This window comes from Leuciscus leuciscus (assembly GCF_965113295.1).
Source record: "Leuciscus leuciscus genome assembly, chromosome: 1".
Classification (NCBI taxonomy): domain Eukaryota; kingdom Metazoa; phylum Chordata; class Actinopteri; order Cypriniformes; family Leuciscidae; genus Leuciscus; species Leuciscus leuciscus.
In genome coordinates, this window is record NC_138725.1 from 34957133 (window position 1) to 34975323 (window position 18191).

Consider the following 18191-nt stretch of genomic DNA (forward strand, 5'->3'; position numbering starts at 1 on the left):
CCAATCCACACCAACGAGGAGTGGCAAAAACTGTGTAGGTACACTTCTCAGACAGCCCACCCAGTTTGTCCCCGCAACTCCGCATTTCACCATCTCTAGTGCCAAACGACTCAACCATATACCAAAAATTAAATTGCACAAGCCTACTTGGTGCGTAACAAAAAGTGTCCACCAGATATGGTAATTAGAGTCCACGTACAGAAAAAAAAAAATATAAAGTGCAAATATTATATAAAAAAAAAAAAATATATATATATATATATATATATATATATATATATTGCACCTTTTTGTCCTCAAGTCCAGTACTATTATCTATATTCCGTGGCCGTATTTTTATTACAAATTACAAATCTAGTTCGATAGGAAGCCCTCAGCTTCTTCAGGTGTGGAGAAAAGAATTATTTTCCCCTCGTGAAGAATCCTCATCTTGCAAGGATATAATTGAAATCCCCTAAAGGATCCAGCCTCAATGAACTTTTTCTTCACTGCGTTGAATGGACTCCGTGTCTTCATGGTTTCCGCTGAGAAGTCTTGTGCCAAGAAGATCTTGTGGTTCTCGTGGGTGATCACACGCTTTTTGGCTGTTTTGAAACACAAACTCCCGATCTTGAAATAGTGAAAAACGAATGATTACCGCTCTGCTCTGACCCGGCCTCGGTTTCGCCAAAGTGCGGTGTGCCCTTTCCAAGACGAAGGTTCTAGAGGTATCAAGACCCAGCCAGATCGGTAGCATGTGTTGAATGAACTCCACCATGGGTCGAGTTTTTTCCGCTGACTCTGGTAGTCCCACAAGCCTCAAATTCTTGCGTCTCCCGCGATTCTCCAAGTCCTCCGTCTTTGACTCCAAATAAGCAATGCGTTTTACAGCATCAGTCAGCTGCAGTTTCACTCTTTCTATGTCATCTTCGGCGGTCCCTATCCGGTCCTCAGCCTCCGTTAGCCGCTTATCATTAGCAATGATATCCGCTTTTAGATCAGCAAAACTTCTCTGCACAGCAGCAACAGAGCCATTCATCTCAGTTATACGTGTCTCCACATTGTCAAGCTTATTCCCAAAGTCATCCATAGCACTTATCTTTGTGTTAATCGAAGAAACAGTGGTACGTAGAGACTGCAGCTCACGTAGCACTGCGGCTAGGTTGGCCTGTTGTGCATAGGCTATGTTGTTAGCAGCATCAGCGGCTAACACATTCGTGGTAGTTGTTCTGTTTCTTTGTGAGCCGCGTGGTTTTGGTCCAACCCCACAGTCTTCAATGGTTGATTGTTTAGACATCGTGCTGACCCGGTTTTAAGCATGAATAAGTCGGATTTTCAAGATTTTTTGCAAAGTTGCGGGGAGCACTCAAACTAAGCTGCCATCTCTGTCTGCGGTCCAACAGCGCCCCCCCAACATGTCACGTTTGATGAATGGCATTGACCCAGGCTGTTCTGAGAAGAAGTTCCACCAAGACACCTTTCCTCCCTTGTAAAATTCCTCCTCATGATGTTGTTGTTCCTCATTTCCTCCTTCACACTGGTTCACACAAAGAACACTCAGCGTTTCTAGGGATTGCTCAGTTTTCTGTGAGAGTACAACATTACTGCCACCACCACAAGGCAGAAACTGGCTTGATTTGCGATTCTCTGACCACAGACTGAGCACGGTGCCATTGACCTCAGCAAATCTTAGCTCATAAATGCATCTTGTGGAGATGTCAGCTTTATATCGGCCCTTAATGAGATCCTTCCAGTAGATGTATGATGTTTCATTGTCAATGATGCATAAGATTTGGTTTCCTCCATTAAGCTCCTGTAAAAACATACCGAATGTCTCAAGCAAAGGGTCGTTGGCATCGCTCACCTGACTAAACAGCAGGGATATGGTGAGAAGTTTCTTACGAGGCACCACATCTTTTCTGCACAGGAAAGAAACAACATCACGCACTGAAGATCCCTTCTCAGTCAACCAGTTGTCAACATCAGAGGGGTTTTCCTCATTACTGCCTCCATTACAGAAAACGTCTCGGGTTACGTATGTAACCCTCGTTCCCTGAGTAGGGAACGAGACGCTGCATCGATACTCGATACTTTGGGGAATGCCCTCGGCATGACGCGTCTGAAGTCTGTAATGGAACTATTCCAATCTTGATTGGTGCTCGTCACTCATGATGTTGCATGTGACGGTGATCCGGAAGCTATAAAAGGGCAACGGAACATAGCCGTATCAGCTTTTAAAGGGTCGAAGCAAGTCGTTCTCAGGAGCACGAAAAGTGTGGCCGAGAGATGCAGCGTCTCGTTCCCTACTCAGGGAACGAGGGTTACATACGTAACCCGAGACGTTCCCTTTCGTAAAGGGAACTCCCGCTGCATCGATACTCGATACTTTGGGGAACGAATACCCACGCCGCCACACTGAGAGACCCTGCCCTGGTGTGAAGCAATCTGGCACACTCAAGACATGAGAACTTGTGAACCTGGTGTAGAGGACAGATCCAGACTGTAATGTTTGATGAAGGTGTGTGGGGAGGCCCAGCCAGCGGCATCACAGACCTCTTGAAGAGAAACCCCTGCTAGCAAGGCTCTAGAGGATGCCACTCCTCTGGTTGAGTGAGCTTTTATCAGGAGAGGTGAAGGCAGATTGCGCACCTCGTAAGCTGAAGAAATAGCCTCTACTATCCACTTGCTAATAGTCTGCTTGGAGACCGGGGAGCCCTTCTTGGATAACCCAAAACACACAAACAGCTGGTCCGACTTCCTCCAGCCCGAGGTCCTATGTACATAGGCCTCAAGAGCTCGGACCGGGCATAACAAGTGTAACTTAGCTTGATCAGCCGACACATGCGGTGGAGGATGAAAGGCCGGAAGGATTATAGACCGTGCCACATTTGTGGGCACCTTAGGCACGTAGCCAGGTCTAGGGTGGAGAATGGCTCTCACTCTGCCAGGAGAGAACTCGAGGCAAGAGGGAGCCACAGATAGCGCCTGCAGGTCGCCAACTCGTTTCAGGGAAGTAATAGCGAGCAGGAAGGCTACCTTAAAGGATAAAAATTTCTCAGACACCTTATCCAGGGGTTCGAAGGGTGCCAGGGATAAACCTTCGAGGACCACTGCCAGGTCCCACGTGGGGACCCTAGGCTGGATAGCAGGCCTCATCCTCCTGGCTCCACGAAGGAAACGAATTATGAGTGGGTGTGTCCCCAGCGTGCCCACCCCTAAAGGCGTGTGGAAGGCTGATATAGCCGCCACATAGACCTTAAGCGTGGACGGGGAGAGCCCGTCAGAGAAACGATTCTGGAGGAACTCCAGTACTGAAGCCACTGGGCAGTTAACTGGGTCCAACTGATGTTCTCTGCACCATAAAATAAAAATTTTCCATTTAAATGCATAAAGTTTCCTCGTGGAGGGGGCTCTAGAGTTTACAATGGTCTCAACAACCTCGGTTGAGAGACCAGAATTTATGAATTGGTCCCCCTCAGGGGCCAATCCAGTAGCTTCCTGGGCTACCGCCAAGGGTGAAATATCATGACCTTGGGCTGAAGAGGGAGGACCATCCTGATCCGGATTCACCGCGGAAGGCCTGCCAGAAGGGCCCAGATGTTTGGAAGCCATATTTGGGCCTGTCAGTACAGGGCCACTAAGAGTAAGCTGATCCCGTACTGCTGAACCCTCTTGTACTCTAGAACCCCCGGGGGCAGAACAATCGGGGAAAGTATACACAGACATGGCCTCAACCATGTCTGTATCATGATATCCAAACCCAGCAGAGCTGGAAGAGCATGGGAGAGGTGGCGCAGAAGGTGGCCGTCCACATAAAGGGGAAACAGGAGCACCTCTGACAAACCGACCTCCATCCCGGCTAAAGCCAACTTGGGGTGGAGTTCGAAATCCCCGGGCTGCAGCCCCTGCCTCGACAGGATGACTGCCCCCTCTTTGATCAGAGAGACCATCGACATAGTGTCTGTCAAAAATAGAACCTAATGGTCTCTCTGAAGTTTCCTCAGACCCTGTGTTTCCAACACAGGTACTAGGAGCAGGAACCATAACTTCCTCCCCATGATCAGAAAACGAGGGCATGTGCGCGTAACTCTGGTCATGCGGAGTGGGTTCCCTCTCGGGGAAAACCCATTGGTCCTGAGCCACTACTACAGGGCCCCCATGTACAGCAGGCCAAAGAATAGTATGTTGAACACTGCTGCCAGCGAGCCCACTCTTTAATAAGGTCACGTAGTGGTGGCCTGGCCTAGCTTGATATTCATGACTATGGTAAGGAAGATGAGTGTCTGAGCTGGAGACAATTGTGCCTGCATCATGACTATAACCTACACCGCCCCCAGGAATCGGTTTCTCTGAAGAGGCACTGGTGATTTTTCCTAGACTCTGAGCCATATTCCCTAGCACCTCACGAGACTCGAAACAACACCTCGGTGTTGAACCGTCTGCTCTAGTAGTCAATGGACAGGAATGAGGATGCCCTGAAGACTCCATGGAGCTAGGACAGTGACCATGCATTCCGAGGAGGTGCGGGGATACAATACTAGGCCGAATGGAAGAATCCGGAACTGATGTGCTTTTCCCCCAAAAGCAGATCTCGGAAACTTCCCGTGATGGGGTTAGAAGGGAATGAGGAGTTAAGGGCCTTGTGGATCTATCACGACAGACCAGTCCTCGGAGCTGGTCTGACTGACAGTCGGAATCTTGAATCTGAACCCCCTCGGAGGTTGATCCATTACCCTGAGATCCGAAACAAGGCCTTACTCCCCTTCCCTCACAGGAACTATGAAGTACCGGCTGTAGAACCCGGGCTCCCGAAACCGAGGAAGAGCTCACCTTGAGGTTTCCTTTGTTAAGAGAGACTTGACTTCCTGTTCCAAGAACCAACCCTGCTCGGGGCTGGCAGACATGTGAACCACCCTTAGTAGATAATATTTTTATATTAGCTCCGCTGTAAGCAGGACCCTCCAGGCTATATTTTGAAGACCCCTCGGGGTGTCTAAATATGCTATTATGGGGACCAGTCCCTCGAGACTGGCCTTGGCTAAAAATGTTCAAATGGTTTCGGTGACCTGAAGCAGCTAACTGGCAGGAACTAACCGAAATATGCTCTCTACAGACCTCCTGAGAGGCGGCGAACTCGACAGGGCCGCAACGTTTCCGGGCAGATACTGCGATTTGTGTTCGCTGGAAGCCGATGTGTCCCGAAGCGCCATCGGCGGCGGGAAGTAAACATCGATTTCCTAAGGGCTGTATAAGGGGGCGAGACTCCTGTACTCGCTCTCCTGGGGGAACGGCCATAAGGGTCTGCGTGTTACGACAAGACCTCTTAGTTGAAGCCATCTTAGCCCGAGAGACAGTCCTCAGACCTGTCCTCGATATAGAGGGCTTCATACGAGAATGTCTCTTCTGGCCCCAAGCCTTATACGGGGGGGCACGAGAGGAAACCTTCTCAAAATATGTTGAACTGGCGGCTGTCCCCTGAGGCTGCCCCCTGGCAGCAACCCCATGAGACCTAGATTGACAACTGGGGATAGCTGATTGTCGCTCTGCCTCCTGAAACCTTTCGACAACGGTTCTCGCCGCGTCGCCAAAGAGGCCAGAAGGTGAAAGGGGGGCATCGAGAAGGAAAGCCCTGTCTTTCTCCTCGATCCCCAAGCGATTAAGCCATAAATGTCTCTCTGTGACGACTATTGCTGCCATAGAACGGCCAATAGCACGAGCCGTCTCCTTAATAATACGGAGAGATAAGTCAGCTACTCTACGAAATTCAGTAATACCGTTGAGTGAGACCTCCCAGTTATCATCCACCTCTTTGAGGAGGTCAGCCTGGTATGCCTGTAATAACCCCATCGTGTGTAGGCATGCACCGGCTCGACCCACCGCCATATAAGCTTTCCCTAACAAATTCGATGTACGAGATTTGGAGGGAAGTGTCTGAGCTATCAGGGGTGACGCAACGTCAGGGAGAAAATATTTCGCAAAATATTCCTCAACCCGAGGCATCACCCCATAACCATTCTCATTAGATTCCCTAATAGATGAGTAAATATATACATGGGGGGAAAATAATTGAGATGAACATGGATTTTCCCACGATCTCGATACCTCAGTATGAAGATCAGTGAAAAAGGGAAGGCTCTGACACAAAGATTGTGACTGGGTCTGCAGGAAGCGCTCATCCATTTTATTTTTCTTAGTCGCTTCCTGCTTATTATATGGCCATTCAACGTTTAATTTAACCACTGCCCTGGTCACAACCTCCAGCAATTCCTCAATAACGGGAATATGGGGTGGCGAATCCCCATATTTATGTGATTCAGTGTTGATAATATCTAACCCCTCGGAGCCAGATAAATCAAACGCTGTGTCTTTAACACGGTCGGAAGAAGCCGCAGCGCAGGCTTCCGAACCGTGCGCGAGACCAGTGGAGCTGGTTAATAAACACTGAGAAAGGGTCGCAACCGTCTCAGTGTTATCTACCAGCTCCACGTGCGAATCCCATGCATACAAGTGGCGCGCTGCCTCAACAGACGCGGGGCCTGATGCACTGGAAACGCGAGCCTGATCTGATTGATCGAACAAGCTCAAACGGGAGCGGAGCTCTCTCATAGATAGCTGAAAACAGTTTGCACAGACAGCGCCCTCGAGCACTGCCCGTGCATGCTCCACTCCCAGACAAACAACACAAAACGAGTGCGTGTCACCCTCGCTCAAATAGCGCGAGCAAGGGGACGCACACCGCCTGAGTCGTATCTCTATATTCGCCATATATATATTGAGATAGACAAACAACACCAAATAAGACAATACAGTCACACAGAACGCTTGCTGAAGACAGAAAGCTGATACGGCTATGTTCCGTTGCCCTTTTATAGCTTCCGGATCACCGTCACATGCAACGTCATGAGTGACGAGCACCAATCAAGATTGGAATAGTTCCATTACAGACTTCAGACGCGTCATGCCGAGGGCATTCCCCAAAGTATCGAGTATCGATGCAGCGGGAGTTCCCTTTACGAAAGGGAACCAGGTTTTCCAGCTGAACAGGATGAGACTTGTTAGCCACCAAAATGTACCATGCAAAGTGTGACTTGTCCATAGACTGGGTCCCTCCTGTTATCATCTCACACAGTTTAGAGCCTTGCACACTGTTTTTGACAACATAGAGAGACTTTTCTTCAGCGTCCTTCCTCAACTGGGACAATCGTTGCATGTTTGCAATTGCAGTATATTTCTCATACTCCTTTGAGGAAGCAGATGTAATAAGATTCTTGCTGCTGCTGCCATCTCTTATAAAAAAAGACTTGCTATCATTCCGCTTCCTCTCTGCACCGTTGGGCTCTTGCATCTCGTCTTCATTTTTATCAACATTATAAGTGTTAAAGTAAAATTCTTCACAGACTGGAGGACGGCTCTATGTCTACCTCAATAACACGTTTTCCTGCAGATGTCATGTCAGCTTTGAGAACTTCAACAAATCGAGGGGGTTTAACCCTCTGGGGTCTGGGCTGTTTTTGGGGCCCTTGAGATGTTCTGACATGCCCTGACATTTGTGCTTTTTTCAGTTGCATATAAACATATTAATGGCAAAGGTGTAAATTCACTCTATATAGCACAAACAGGGCTACCATAATATGTGAGCCACGTGTATGTACATGTTTTCATTTTTGAGAGAATAATGTTTATGCGTGGTTATTGAAAAAACTAAAATTTCTGAAATAAGGCCACAAAACACATAGTAAATATGTGTCAATAAGACTTTTGACTAATGGATGTCCTCGCCTAGAGTTTTTTCTTCAAAATTATGTGAAAATAGTCTTGCTTTATCGTTCACATAAAACCATACATTGATTTAAATTGATGTAAAACAGGTTTTGCTTGGAAAGCCAATATGCGAGGGGGGCGTGAACGAGGAGTGGTTTACACCTTAGAATACAATGTCCCACCCACTCTGCATAATGATGAGCCATTCACTCAGGTGTGACACTGACTGAGCCACAATGCAGGGACAAAAGATACATTTAGAAGAAGACTTATATTGACCATTTAAGATTTTGCTTACATCTATCTTGTAAATATGTTTTGCTATTTTATTAAAAAGGTTACAATTACAACAATAATTACAATTTCAACAATATTTCAAGTGTACTCTTTCTTTGTAAAAAAAAATGATTATAGGCCTACATTTTATCTATGTATTCATTAGTTTGAATATAGTCAACATTGGAACAGCTAACATCTTAGTTGATGACTTTATTTTTTATTCATGCATTTGATACAGGTGATTGATAATGGTTATTAGTAGGTTAGTGTATAAACTAATGCATTTTTACAACAAAGACATGCTATTGTGACGGGTCTTCTATTCTTCCTCGGAACAATGTCCACCTGTTCTTCCCTCTATAAAGCTTGGGCTGTGTTAGTGTTGTGAGAGACACATCCCACTTCCAGTTATTTGACTGCCTGATCGAGGGGACTCTCGACACGGATGCGCTGGCACACAGCTGGCCTCGGAGCCTATGCAATTAAGCGTTTCCCCCAGTGAGCCTACTCGCACAGACACTGTGCAAGGTCAGGGAGGACGGGGAGCAGGTCTTGTTAGTTGCGCTATACTGGTCCAACCGCACCTGGTTCCCAGAACTGATGCTCCCCGTGACAGCCCCTCTCTCAAGACAAAGCTCCTGACTGCAATCTCTTTTAATAAGAGGGTAGAGGACCTGCAGGCATTTTTTAGCCTATGAATTGTTCCTAGAATTTGGGCCAGCCAACTCTCACATAATCCTGAGACCCTGGCCTGGATATATGCCCAAGGTTCCCACCACTCCTTTCAGGTATCAGGTGGTGAACCTGCAAGCGCTGCCCCCGGAGGAGGCAGACCCAGCCCTTGCTCTACTCTGTCCTGTTCGCACTTTGTGCTTGTACGTGGACCGCATGCAGAGCTTCAAGGACCTCAGATAAGCAGAGGTTGGCCCACTGGTTAGTGGAGGCCATAGTCTTGGTGTATCAGGCTCAAGACCAGTCATACCACCCCCCTGGGGGTTAGGGCTCACTACACTCGGAGCATTGCGTCTTCCTGGGCGTTGGTGCATGGCGCCTCACTGACAGACATTTGCAGAGCAGCGCTCTGGGCGACACCCAACACGTTTGCAAGGTTTTACAATCTTCGTGTAGGGCCTGTGTCCTCCCGTGTACTGGCTACAATTAGCTAGTAAGTAGGGGGGACCCACTCAGTGTCTCGCTTGTTGCGCCACTCCCCTCCTAGGACGGAATACTAGCGCTTATCTGCTCCACAGGTGAGACGCGGCGGAGGCATCTGGTGCTAGGTCTAGCACTCGTGTGTATTCCTAGAAGATCAGCCCCTGTGCTAGACTAGGTGTCCATGTGTTGTGACCTACAGGGGATCCCACGTGTATTCTTCCACAGTACGGCTTCCCTGTTGGCAAGCCCATGTCTATCCCTTGGCAAAGCCCGCTCTGCTATCTCTGCTCGGTACTGACTTCACCCTAGCTAGGCTGGATCTACCACAGAGAACATTCCATATGTAGCACTCCCCTTATGGTCAGACCATACGTGTAGTTCCACATGTTACCTCCCTACGGGCAGGATGTGGTCTCCGTAGCGTCTCTCTCTATTTAGAATAGGCACGCTTTCCCAGTGTTTTCCAAATAGTCTCACTGCGTGGGTAAGAAGGAACAGCAGTGATCGCCTCTCTCTGCGTTAAAGCCCTGTTCTTTCTCTGCCCCAACAGGTGAGGGGGGATTAGACGGCTTGCGTGGGGTGCTGGAAGGGGCAGCATTTGTGGCGTTTTGGTAGGGATCCCAATTCAGAAGTTCACTTCTGACGTAACGTAGAACGTGACTGACAGGGAACGTCTAGGTTACTAGTGTAACCCCCGTTCCCTGAAGGAGGGAACAGAGACCTTATGTCTCGTCACCACAATTGCTGTACCACTGCTGAACATCTCGGCTCCGAAGCCCAAAACTTAAATGAGCAAGCGCAGCATGTTTCTTATATACCCGCATTGCAGGACATGATTCACGATGCAAATTTCGCTCGCCAATGTCCATTGGCTTGTTTTGTTTACACTCGAAGGTGTTACATTAGTAACTTAGACGGTTTTATGAATGGCTCATACTCATACTTTTTATTTATTAAACTGTTGTATGAAATCAGTCACATTTGCAATCATGCTGATATTCAAAAAAAAAACAGCACTCTTGATTAATTAATTAATCATTGCATTCATCTTCATAAAGTTATTATGATACTGAAAAATTATGTTTGAGCTGTTCATTTTTAATGATTCTTTTCAGTCTCTCTCTTCTGATAAAGTGCAACACGAACAACAACATGCAACGTCTCATTGCAAAATGAACTGGAATCAGATGTGTGTTTGAACTGAAGAGTTGGAAAACACTCAATACCATATAAGGTACAAATTCTACATTACTGCACAGGGAAAAGACTTGCTTGTAATATTCAAATGAATGTTTTATATAGTGTAACTGCAGCACATACCATATTACTTATGGTTCTACTGTATTGAAGTGTGTGTACAGTAAACCATTAAAACAAGTTGGGAAGTAGTTATACCATGTGTGAGCAAAGTCAGTAGGTTTTAGTCCAATGCAATAACATTACCTAACATTTTTGGGGAAATGGTTGTTTTACAATATGCCTGTTTGCTAATGTTGATTTTCTTTCAGAATAATGAGATGGCTGTTTCATCTGAACTTCCAGTGGACATCAATGACTGGAATAAAGACCATGTGAGACAATGGATGCTTGATATAAAAGTGGACAAAGAAGATGCAGAGATTTTGTACAACCAGAGAATTAATGGAACTGGTCTTCTCCTCTTGGAGGAAGTTGATCTCTCTTGCATGCAAAGCCTATCACTGAATGCTAAAAAAATAATTATTCACAACGTAAGTCTTTTGAAACAAAAGACTCAGCAGCAGAATGATGTGACGACTCAGTCTTATAGCTTGAAGCCTTACCCTTTCAATAGATTTAATGCTGCTCACAGGTACAGAGAAAACAGCAATCTAGACGTAACTGAAACGGGCGCTATAGACCTCATACAACCATGCCATGAATTCAAAGCATTTATCAACACAACGGAGGAGAATAGAATAAAAAAATACACATATGAGGTGATTCGTTTTGCAGCAGCTTGTATGAACAGCCGTACAAATGGCACTATTCATTTTGGAGTGGCAGACAATCCACATGGACAAATTCTGGGTATCAATGTTCAGAACACAGATGTTTTTGATGTACAACAGTCACATGCAATTGAGAAACATTTCAAGTGGGAAAGGTCTGTTAAAATAGCAAAAAGATGTATTAAACCCCCTCGATTTGTTGAAGTTCTCAAAGCTGACATGACATCTGCAGGAAAACGTGTTATTGAGGTAGACATAGAGCCGTCCTCCATAGTCTGTGACGAATTTCACTTTAACACTTATAATGTTGATAAAAATGAAGACGAGATGCAAGAGCCCAACAGTGCAGAGAGGAAGCAGAATGATGGCATGTCTTTCTTTATAAGAGATGGCAGCAGCAGTAAGAATCTTATTACATCTGCTTCCTCAAAGGAGTATGAGAAATATACTGCAATTGCAAACATGCAACGATTGTCCCAGTTGAGGAAGGACGCTGAAGAAAAGCATCTCTATGTTGTCAAAAACAGTGTGCAAGGCTCTAAACTGTGTGAGATGATAACAGGAGGGACCCAGTCTATGGACAAGTCACACTTTGCATGGTACATTTTGGTGGTTAATAAGTCTCATCCTGTTCAGCTGGAAAACCTGGATTTCCTTCATCACATGGATCTAGTGGCTGTTCTGGATTTCGATCCAGAATCTGCTGAGAGTGGCCTGAATAAGCTACTTGAAGAGAGAAAAATGTCCAGTGTTCATTTACCAGCTCAGTATAAAGTTACAGGTGCAGTTGAAGACATTTTAAACAAGTTAAAGCTGACCAAAAACACAAGCTGGGTTTTCTGTAATGGAGGCAGTAATGAGGAAAACCCCTCTGATGTTGACAACTGGTTGACTGAGAAGGGATCTTCAGTGCATGATGTTGTTTCTTTCCTGTGCAGAAAAGATGTGGTGCCTCGCAAGAAAGTTCTCACCATATTCCTGCTGTTAAGTCAGGTGAGCGATGGAAACGACCCTTTGCTTGAGACATTCGGTATGTTTTTACAGGAGCTTAATGGAGGAAACCAAATCTTATGCATCATTGACAATGAAACATCATACATCTACTGGAAGGAACTCATTAAGGGCCGATATAAAGCTGACATCTCTACAAGATGCATTTATGAGCTAAGTTTTGCTGAGGTCAATGGCACCATCCTCAGTCTGTGGTCAGAGAATCGCAAATCAAGCCGGTTTCTGCCTTGTGGTGGTGGCAGTAATGTTGTGCTATCAAAGAAAACTGAGCAATCCCTAGAAACGCTGAGTGTTCTTTGTGTGAACCAGTGTGAAGGAGGAAATGAGGACAAACAAAAACATGAGGAAACATTTTACAAGGGAGGAAAGGTGTCTTGGTGGAACTTCTTCTTCTCAGAACAGCCCAGATCAATGCCATTCATCAAACGTGACAAGTTCGACTATATAGTCAACACTATTATTCCAGACATACGCAGCCGGAAGAGAGCTTGTGAGTTTTTCAACATCTTTCATCTTCCAGGCTGCGGTGGCACTACATTAGCCATGCATGTCTTATGGACACTGAAGGATAAATACCGTTGTGCAGTGCTGAAGGAAACAACACATGATTATTCTACCATAGCCGAACAGGTTGTGCAGCTACTAACATATGAGACAAAAGAGCAACCTACACGACTTCCTGTTTTAATCATGATCGATGACTTCCAAGACATTCGCGATGTAAAAAAGCTCCAACTTCAAGTTGAGGAGGAATGTTTGAAGCGAAACCTTTTTTTAAAGTCTCCACAAGTCATAATTGTCAACTGCATGAGAGCTGAATCCCGTGAACAGACTGATGACGCCGTTTTCATTGGAAACCGTTTATCTGAAAAGGAACAGGAACTGTTTGAAGAAAAGCTAAAGGAGTTTAAGAAAAACAAAACAAACACTAAAACGTTTTATGGGTTCATGATTCTGAAGAACAATTTTGCACCTCACTATATTCAGGGTATTGTGAAAAATACCCTGAAGGGCTTCAACTTCCAAAACAAACATTCTCAACTTTTTGCAGTTCTTGTCCTCCTGCATGTCTACTGCAAGAATGCATTGCTGTCTGTCTCTACATGTGAAGAGTTCCTTGGTCTGCAAACAAAAGCAAACTTTGAAGTCGAAGATGGATTTGAGAAGTTTTCCACTCTTTTAACAAGATGCACAGCCTATTCCAACATTACCTTTGAGGGTGTGAGAGTTATACACTCAAGTATAGCTCAACACTGTTTAAAAGAGCTGTCAACTTTGTCATACAAAGTGTCAAAGGCACAAATCACTAACCTTCTGCTCACAACAGACTTGTTTTATGAGTACGCTCTGGGGAAGCAAAAATTAATGCAGGATGTCCATAATATGTTGGTGAGAAGGCAATATTCGGCTAAGGTTGAAGACTCCCTTTTTTCTCCTCTTATCCAACATATAATGAAAGAAACTCCAGGGATGGAAGAAATTATTCTACACAATGCAGCAAAGTGCTACAGAAAGGATGCAGTAATATTCCAGCTCCTCGCCAGGTACTACATAAAAAAACAGGACTTTACAAAGGCCATGGACTGGGCAAAGAAAGCCAAAGACCTTTCGAGGGAAAACTCCTATATATGCGATACAGTATCACAGGTACTTCTGCGTGAGCTCAAGCATGCTTTTGATGAAGACAAAGATTATCCCATCAAGCCAGATAGACTTGATAGGTTTCTTACACTGGCTGAGTCTGCAGCAGAAGCTTGCAAAGAAACACAACAAACTGCAGACAGAGAAGCCACGAATCAACTGCAAAGACAAAAAGATTATAATACTTACAACACTGCTGGCCATCTCGGTGAACTTCAAACTGCAGCTACAGTTATACAAATACTGCAAAAGACACCACTGTTTAACTACCTTGCTCAAGTCCTCTTGGGTAAAATTACCATTGAAGAATTGTCAAGGAAGAACCCTGATCTCAAGCAATATAACAATGTATTGCAGAAGCATAAGTGTCTTCTTCAACTAAAAAACACAATGAAGAATCGGTTTCATTTTCTTGACAATTTTTTTGTCAATTTAGTACCCTTTTTCTCTGAGAAAGACAAACAAAAAGAACAGACAAAGCCCAAGGTTTCCAGGTACTTTCAACAGTACACTGACCTCTTTTGTAAAATAAATTGGTGTGAGCTGGTCAAGAATGAGCACATGAACCGCATGGTTAAAATTGAGCAGACGCGTGAATGTCTGCAGAGAAACAAGGGTGATTCCTATTCTGGCCTTCTGGAATATTTGTATGAGGAAGACTCTGCGTCAACTCTTGAAGAGATCATCCAGCAGTATCATTTCATTCTGAAGTCAAAAGAGGCCAGACTGATGGACATTGTCAACTTTACCTATGCAAATGTAATTCTGGCCAACATCAACCCTGAATCTCAGTACATCATGTCCTACCAAGACCTTCGTCAATTACTCATTCAAATAATCAATCGCCCCACACCCTTGAATGAGATTCTGCCATTGCACTACATCACAGTTTTATTGTTCTGGCAAGAGGCCGACCACACATTACCAACATTTGTGTCACAAATGAAGACGTCATACTCAAATGAGCTGAAACCTGTGTCTAATGGAAAGAGAGCAGCGGTTCATTTTTACCTTGGGAAGGACAAAGGTTATGGTGGCCTGATTTCCCACAAGGATATTAACAGCTGGTTAGGATCAGGGCAGAACATCTCAACTCAGTGGGATAATGAAAAAATTTGGAAGCAAGTGAGGAATAGTAATAAACTTCACAGAGTTTCTGGTAAAATTCGCAACAATTTGATCTGGGTTGCAGATGTGAATGCTATGGTTGATCCAATGTTCAGAAGCCAGTTACATAAAGAATATGGCACAAGAGTGACATTCTTCATCGGATTCTCACTGAATGGACCAGTTGCACTTGACATAGACTTTGATTCATAAAGTCCACAAGCCTGATCTAATGGATCTGACTGAAGACATGAGAATCATGAATGAGAAAACTTTAGATTTCCAGTACAAAACATTTAAAGGCAGGCATACACTGTGCGATGTCGGTGCGATTTCAGCAAGGTACTTACACACACTGAACGAGTAGATTGCATGCGATGTAAAGCTAAAGCTCAGGATTTATGTGCTCACACTATATGGTCCGAACGTCCAGCTGCGACTTGACTGCTCACACGTGTAAAAAATGCGTGATAAACCCCTGTGCCTGGTTGCACCAATAGACGATTTCATAGACGATATCATGTATCCAGAGATATTGTCAAAACAAGCATCAGCTATCAATATTTAGATGATTTTTAGCATTTCCAATTTATGTATTAAATTATTATTAATATTATTTTATTATTACACTTATAATTAAGGGAAGGCCTACTTTTATTATTAAACTGATAGGCTATTATAATTAATTTGCCACGCAATAATTTCATAGCGCATCGACACATAACTAACGAGCAGTTAGGATAATAAAATATTACATAGAAGCTTACTCCTCCTCAATGAAAATTGTCTAAAACATTTAGGTCGATTACAATGAATAGGCCTAAAAAGTAAACAGTCTATAGGCTAATATTTCCGAACACTGCAATAATTTTGTCAAAATTATTAAGCCCGCCTTCCGTCAAAGGAAAGGACCTAAAGGACCATGGACCTAGTTGTTCCTAGACACTATTTAAGTTTGCTTCATTGTCATATTCACACATCAATACAAAGCAATCTTTTAATCATTAATGTTGAATGTTTTGGGGCTTTGTTTAGTAGAAATGCCTACTTGTGTTTAATGTGAATTCTGTAAAAGCAATGGTGTGATTATGTAATGAGTGATGATCGAGAGTCTGGCCAACGCCTGCAATGCAATGCAGGCGTTGGCCAGATGCAATGCAATGTACCTCTGTTTTACCTCTGTTTTACATTAATCTTCCTACATTTTACTCATGCATTGATATATTCATACATTTACTCATTTATCATATATTCTTTATATTTGATTTACTTTTATTTTACTTTAATTTACACTCTACTCAAGGCCCAATGTACCATGTTAATATGAAGGGATTTTTCAAAGATGTTTTACATGTATTTTGAATTATGCTTTGCATTGTGTTGTGTTTTAGAGTTGAAGGAAATGTCTGTAAACTGAACAGAAGAGGTATTGGTAATTTTCTGCCAGGACATTAATATATTTTTCTTAAAATGTACATTTGTTTCTTAACAAGTCTTGCTTTTGCTGTGCAACTGTATGTCTTCATTTAAGGTCTTCAAGGCCACAAGTCACTGTTAAGAAGTAGTAAATTTCCATTCCCTTTGCTTGTGATCATAACACTTCTTTAATATATTTCTGTTAAGGCCAAGGGTTATCCAATAAACTTATTTCTTATCACTTCCTTTCCTGGCTCCTGCATCTAGTCATGTCAAGTCTGGATGTATTTCTTATAAAAAATTATTTCAAAGCAGCTTTACAGAAAAATGTACCTTACAATAGGCTAAGTATTGTAAGGCAATCTCCAGACCATATATTTAGTAAGGACAGATTCTGGGTCTTAGCGCTAGTTTATGTTAAACATTTTGTAAGCTTTATATTCTAATCGCTGAGCACATCAGACACACTTTTGGCAGAATTCTAATGTTTCTGCGTTATTCAGCCAGAGGGTGGCGTTCTAATTATGATTTACAGACTTTAGTATACGCTGATTTCACGCAGCCGTTATTTTGAAATCGAAAGCGAGGCTCCAGTGGGAAGAAAACCGGAAGTGTCGCCTTTAATCACAGGAGAGTCGTGATGTTGTGTCAATTCCAAAACTGTACATACATTTCTTTCATACTTTAGACTATATACAGTGAAATTCATTTATAAATAAAATATTTTTTTATATAATTCAGAAAGTAAAAAAAGAAGCAGGAATGAACTATATACATATCCTATATTGGATATTAACATCCAATACTGTAAATCGCGACAGCAGCTTCAGGTTGGTAGTCCAAAGGCATTGTTGTTTATTTACTTCCAGGGTTCTTCCCACCGGAGCCTCACTTTCGATTTCAAAATGGCGGCTGCGTGAAATCAGCGTATAGGCTACACTACAAACACGCCTTAACAACGTAGTATTGTTTGCGTCCGAATGTTGTTTAAAATATTAAGTTAGGAATTCCAGTGAGGAAAAAAAAGTCATGTCTAATCTCAGAAGAAACATAAAACAAACACAACAGAACTGTATATAAAAGCTATTCACATGAGCACGTTTAAAGGGGTGGTAAAACACCTTTTTTCGAAGGCTTGATTGTGTTTGTGGGGTGCACTGTAACATGTGTTCCTGCTTTGTTTTCAAAATTTTGCATTATTTTTCACATAATTAACCATTATTCTACACTGCTCTGTCCCTCCTTGTAAAAACGGTCGGATGATTTCCGGGTTCTATGAAGCCAAGAAACGGCTGTTAAAGGACGTTTCAGAATGGTATGTGTTTTTTTTGTTTTTTTTGCTTTGTTTGACTGCAGATCTATTGTGATCGCTACTGACTATATGGCACTGTTACTTTTGTATTTTTAGAATGATTGTAGACAAATGTCTGTCGCCAGAACTATTAACCCAATACGAACTAAACATTGGCTTTACAACAGTAGCAAACTCAAACACAAAACCATGTTTAGCATGCCTGTAGATAAACAAGCATGTAGCTAAACAATACATAAAAGCTATAATTAAAGAATAATTTACACTGATCACATAAACGACAACAACCAAGTTCGCTGCGCTGGTGATATTAATCAGAAGTTTGAATGTGTTGGTCGGATAAGTATGAATTAACATTTAACAAACTGGTTTGTGGAGCCAAACAGCGTTGTCCTTCGTTTACTTCCTTGCTACAACGTACAATTAACAATACAAACTATTACAGGAAAACACATCAACGAAAAAATCATACTTACAGGTTGTGGCTCGTAAACAACAGCTTCTGTTTTTAAAGTGGGAACTGCTCGATCTTTCAGGACAAGCCATTGTGCGAATCCTGC

The 18191-nt window shown here is 43.5% G+C and overlaps 1 protein-coding gene across 1 annotated transcript; it reads left to right on the forward strand.

Moving 5' to 3' along the window:
- The first annotated feature begins 10261 nt into the window (after positions 1-10261).
- On the forward strand, positions 10262-15150 carry LOC309494797 (sterile alpha motif domain-containing protein 9-like). Its single transcript, XM_082164230.1, has one exon. The coding sequence runs from the start codon at positions 10635-10637 to the stop codon at positions 15114-15116; it is 4482 nt and encodes a 1493-aa protein (XP_082020356.1). The 5' UTR covers positions 10262-10634; the 3' UTR covers positions 15117-15150.
- Positions 15151-18191: the final 3041 nt, after the last annotated feature.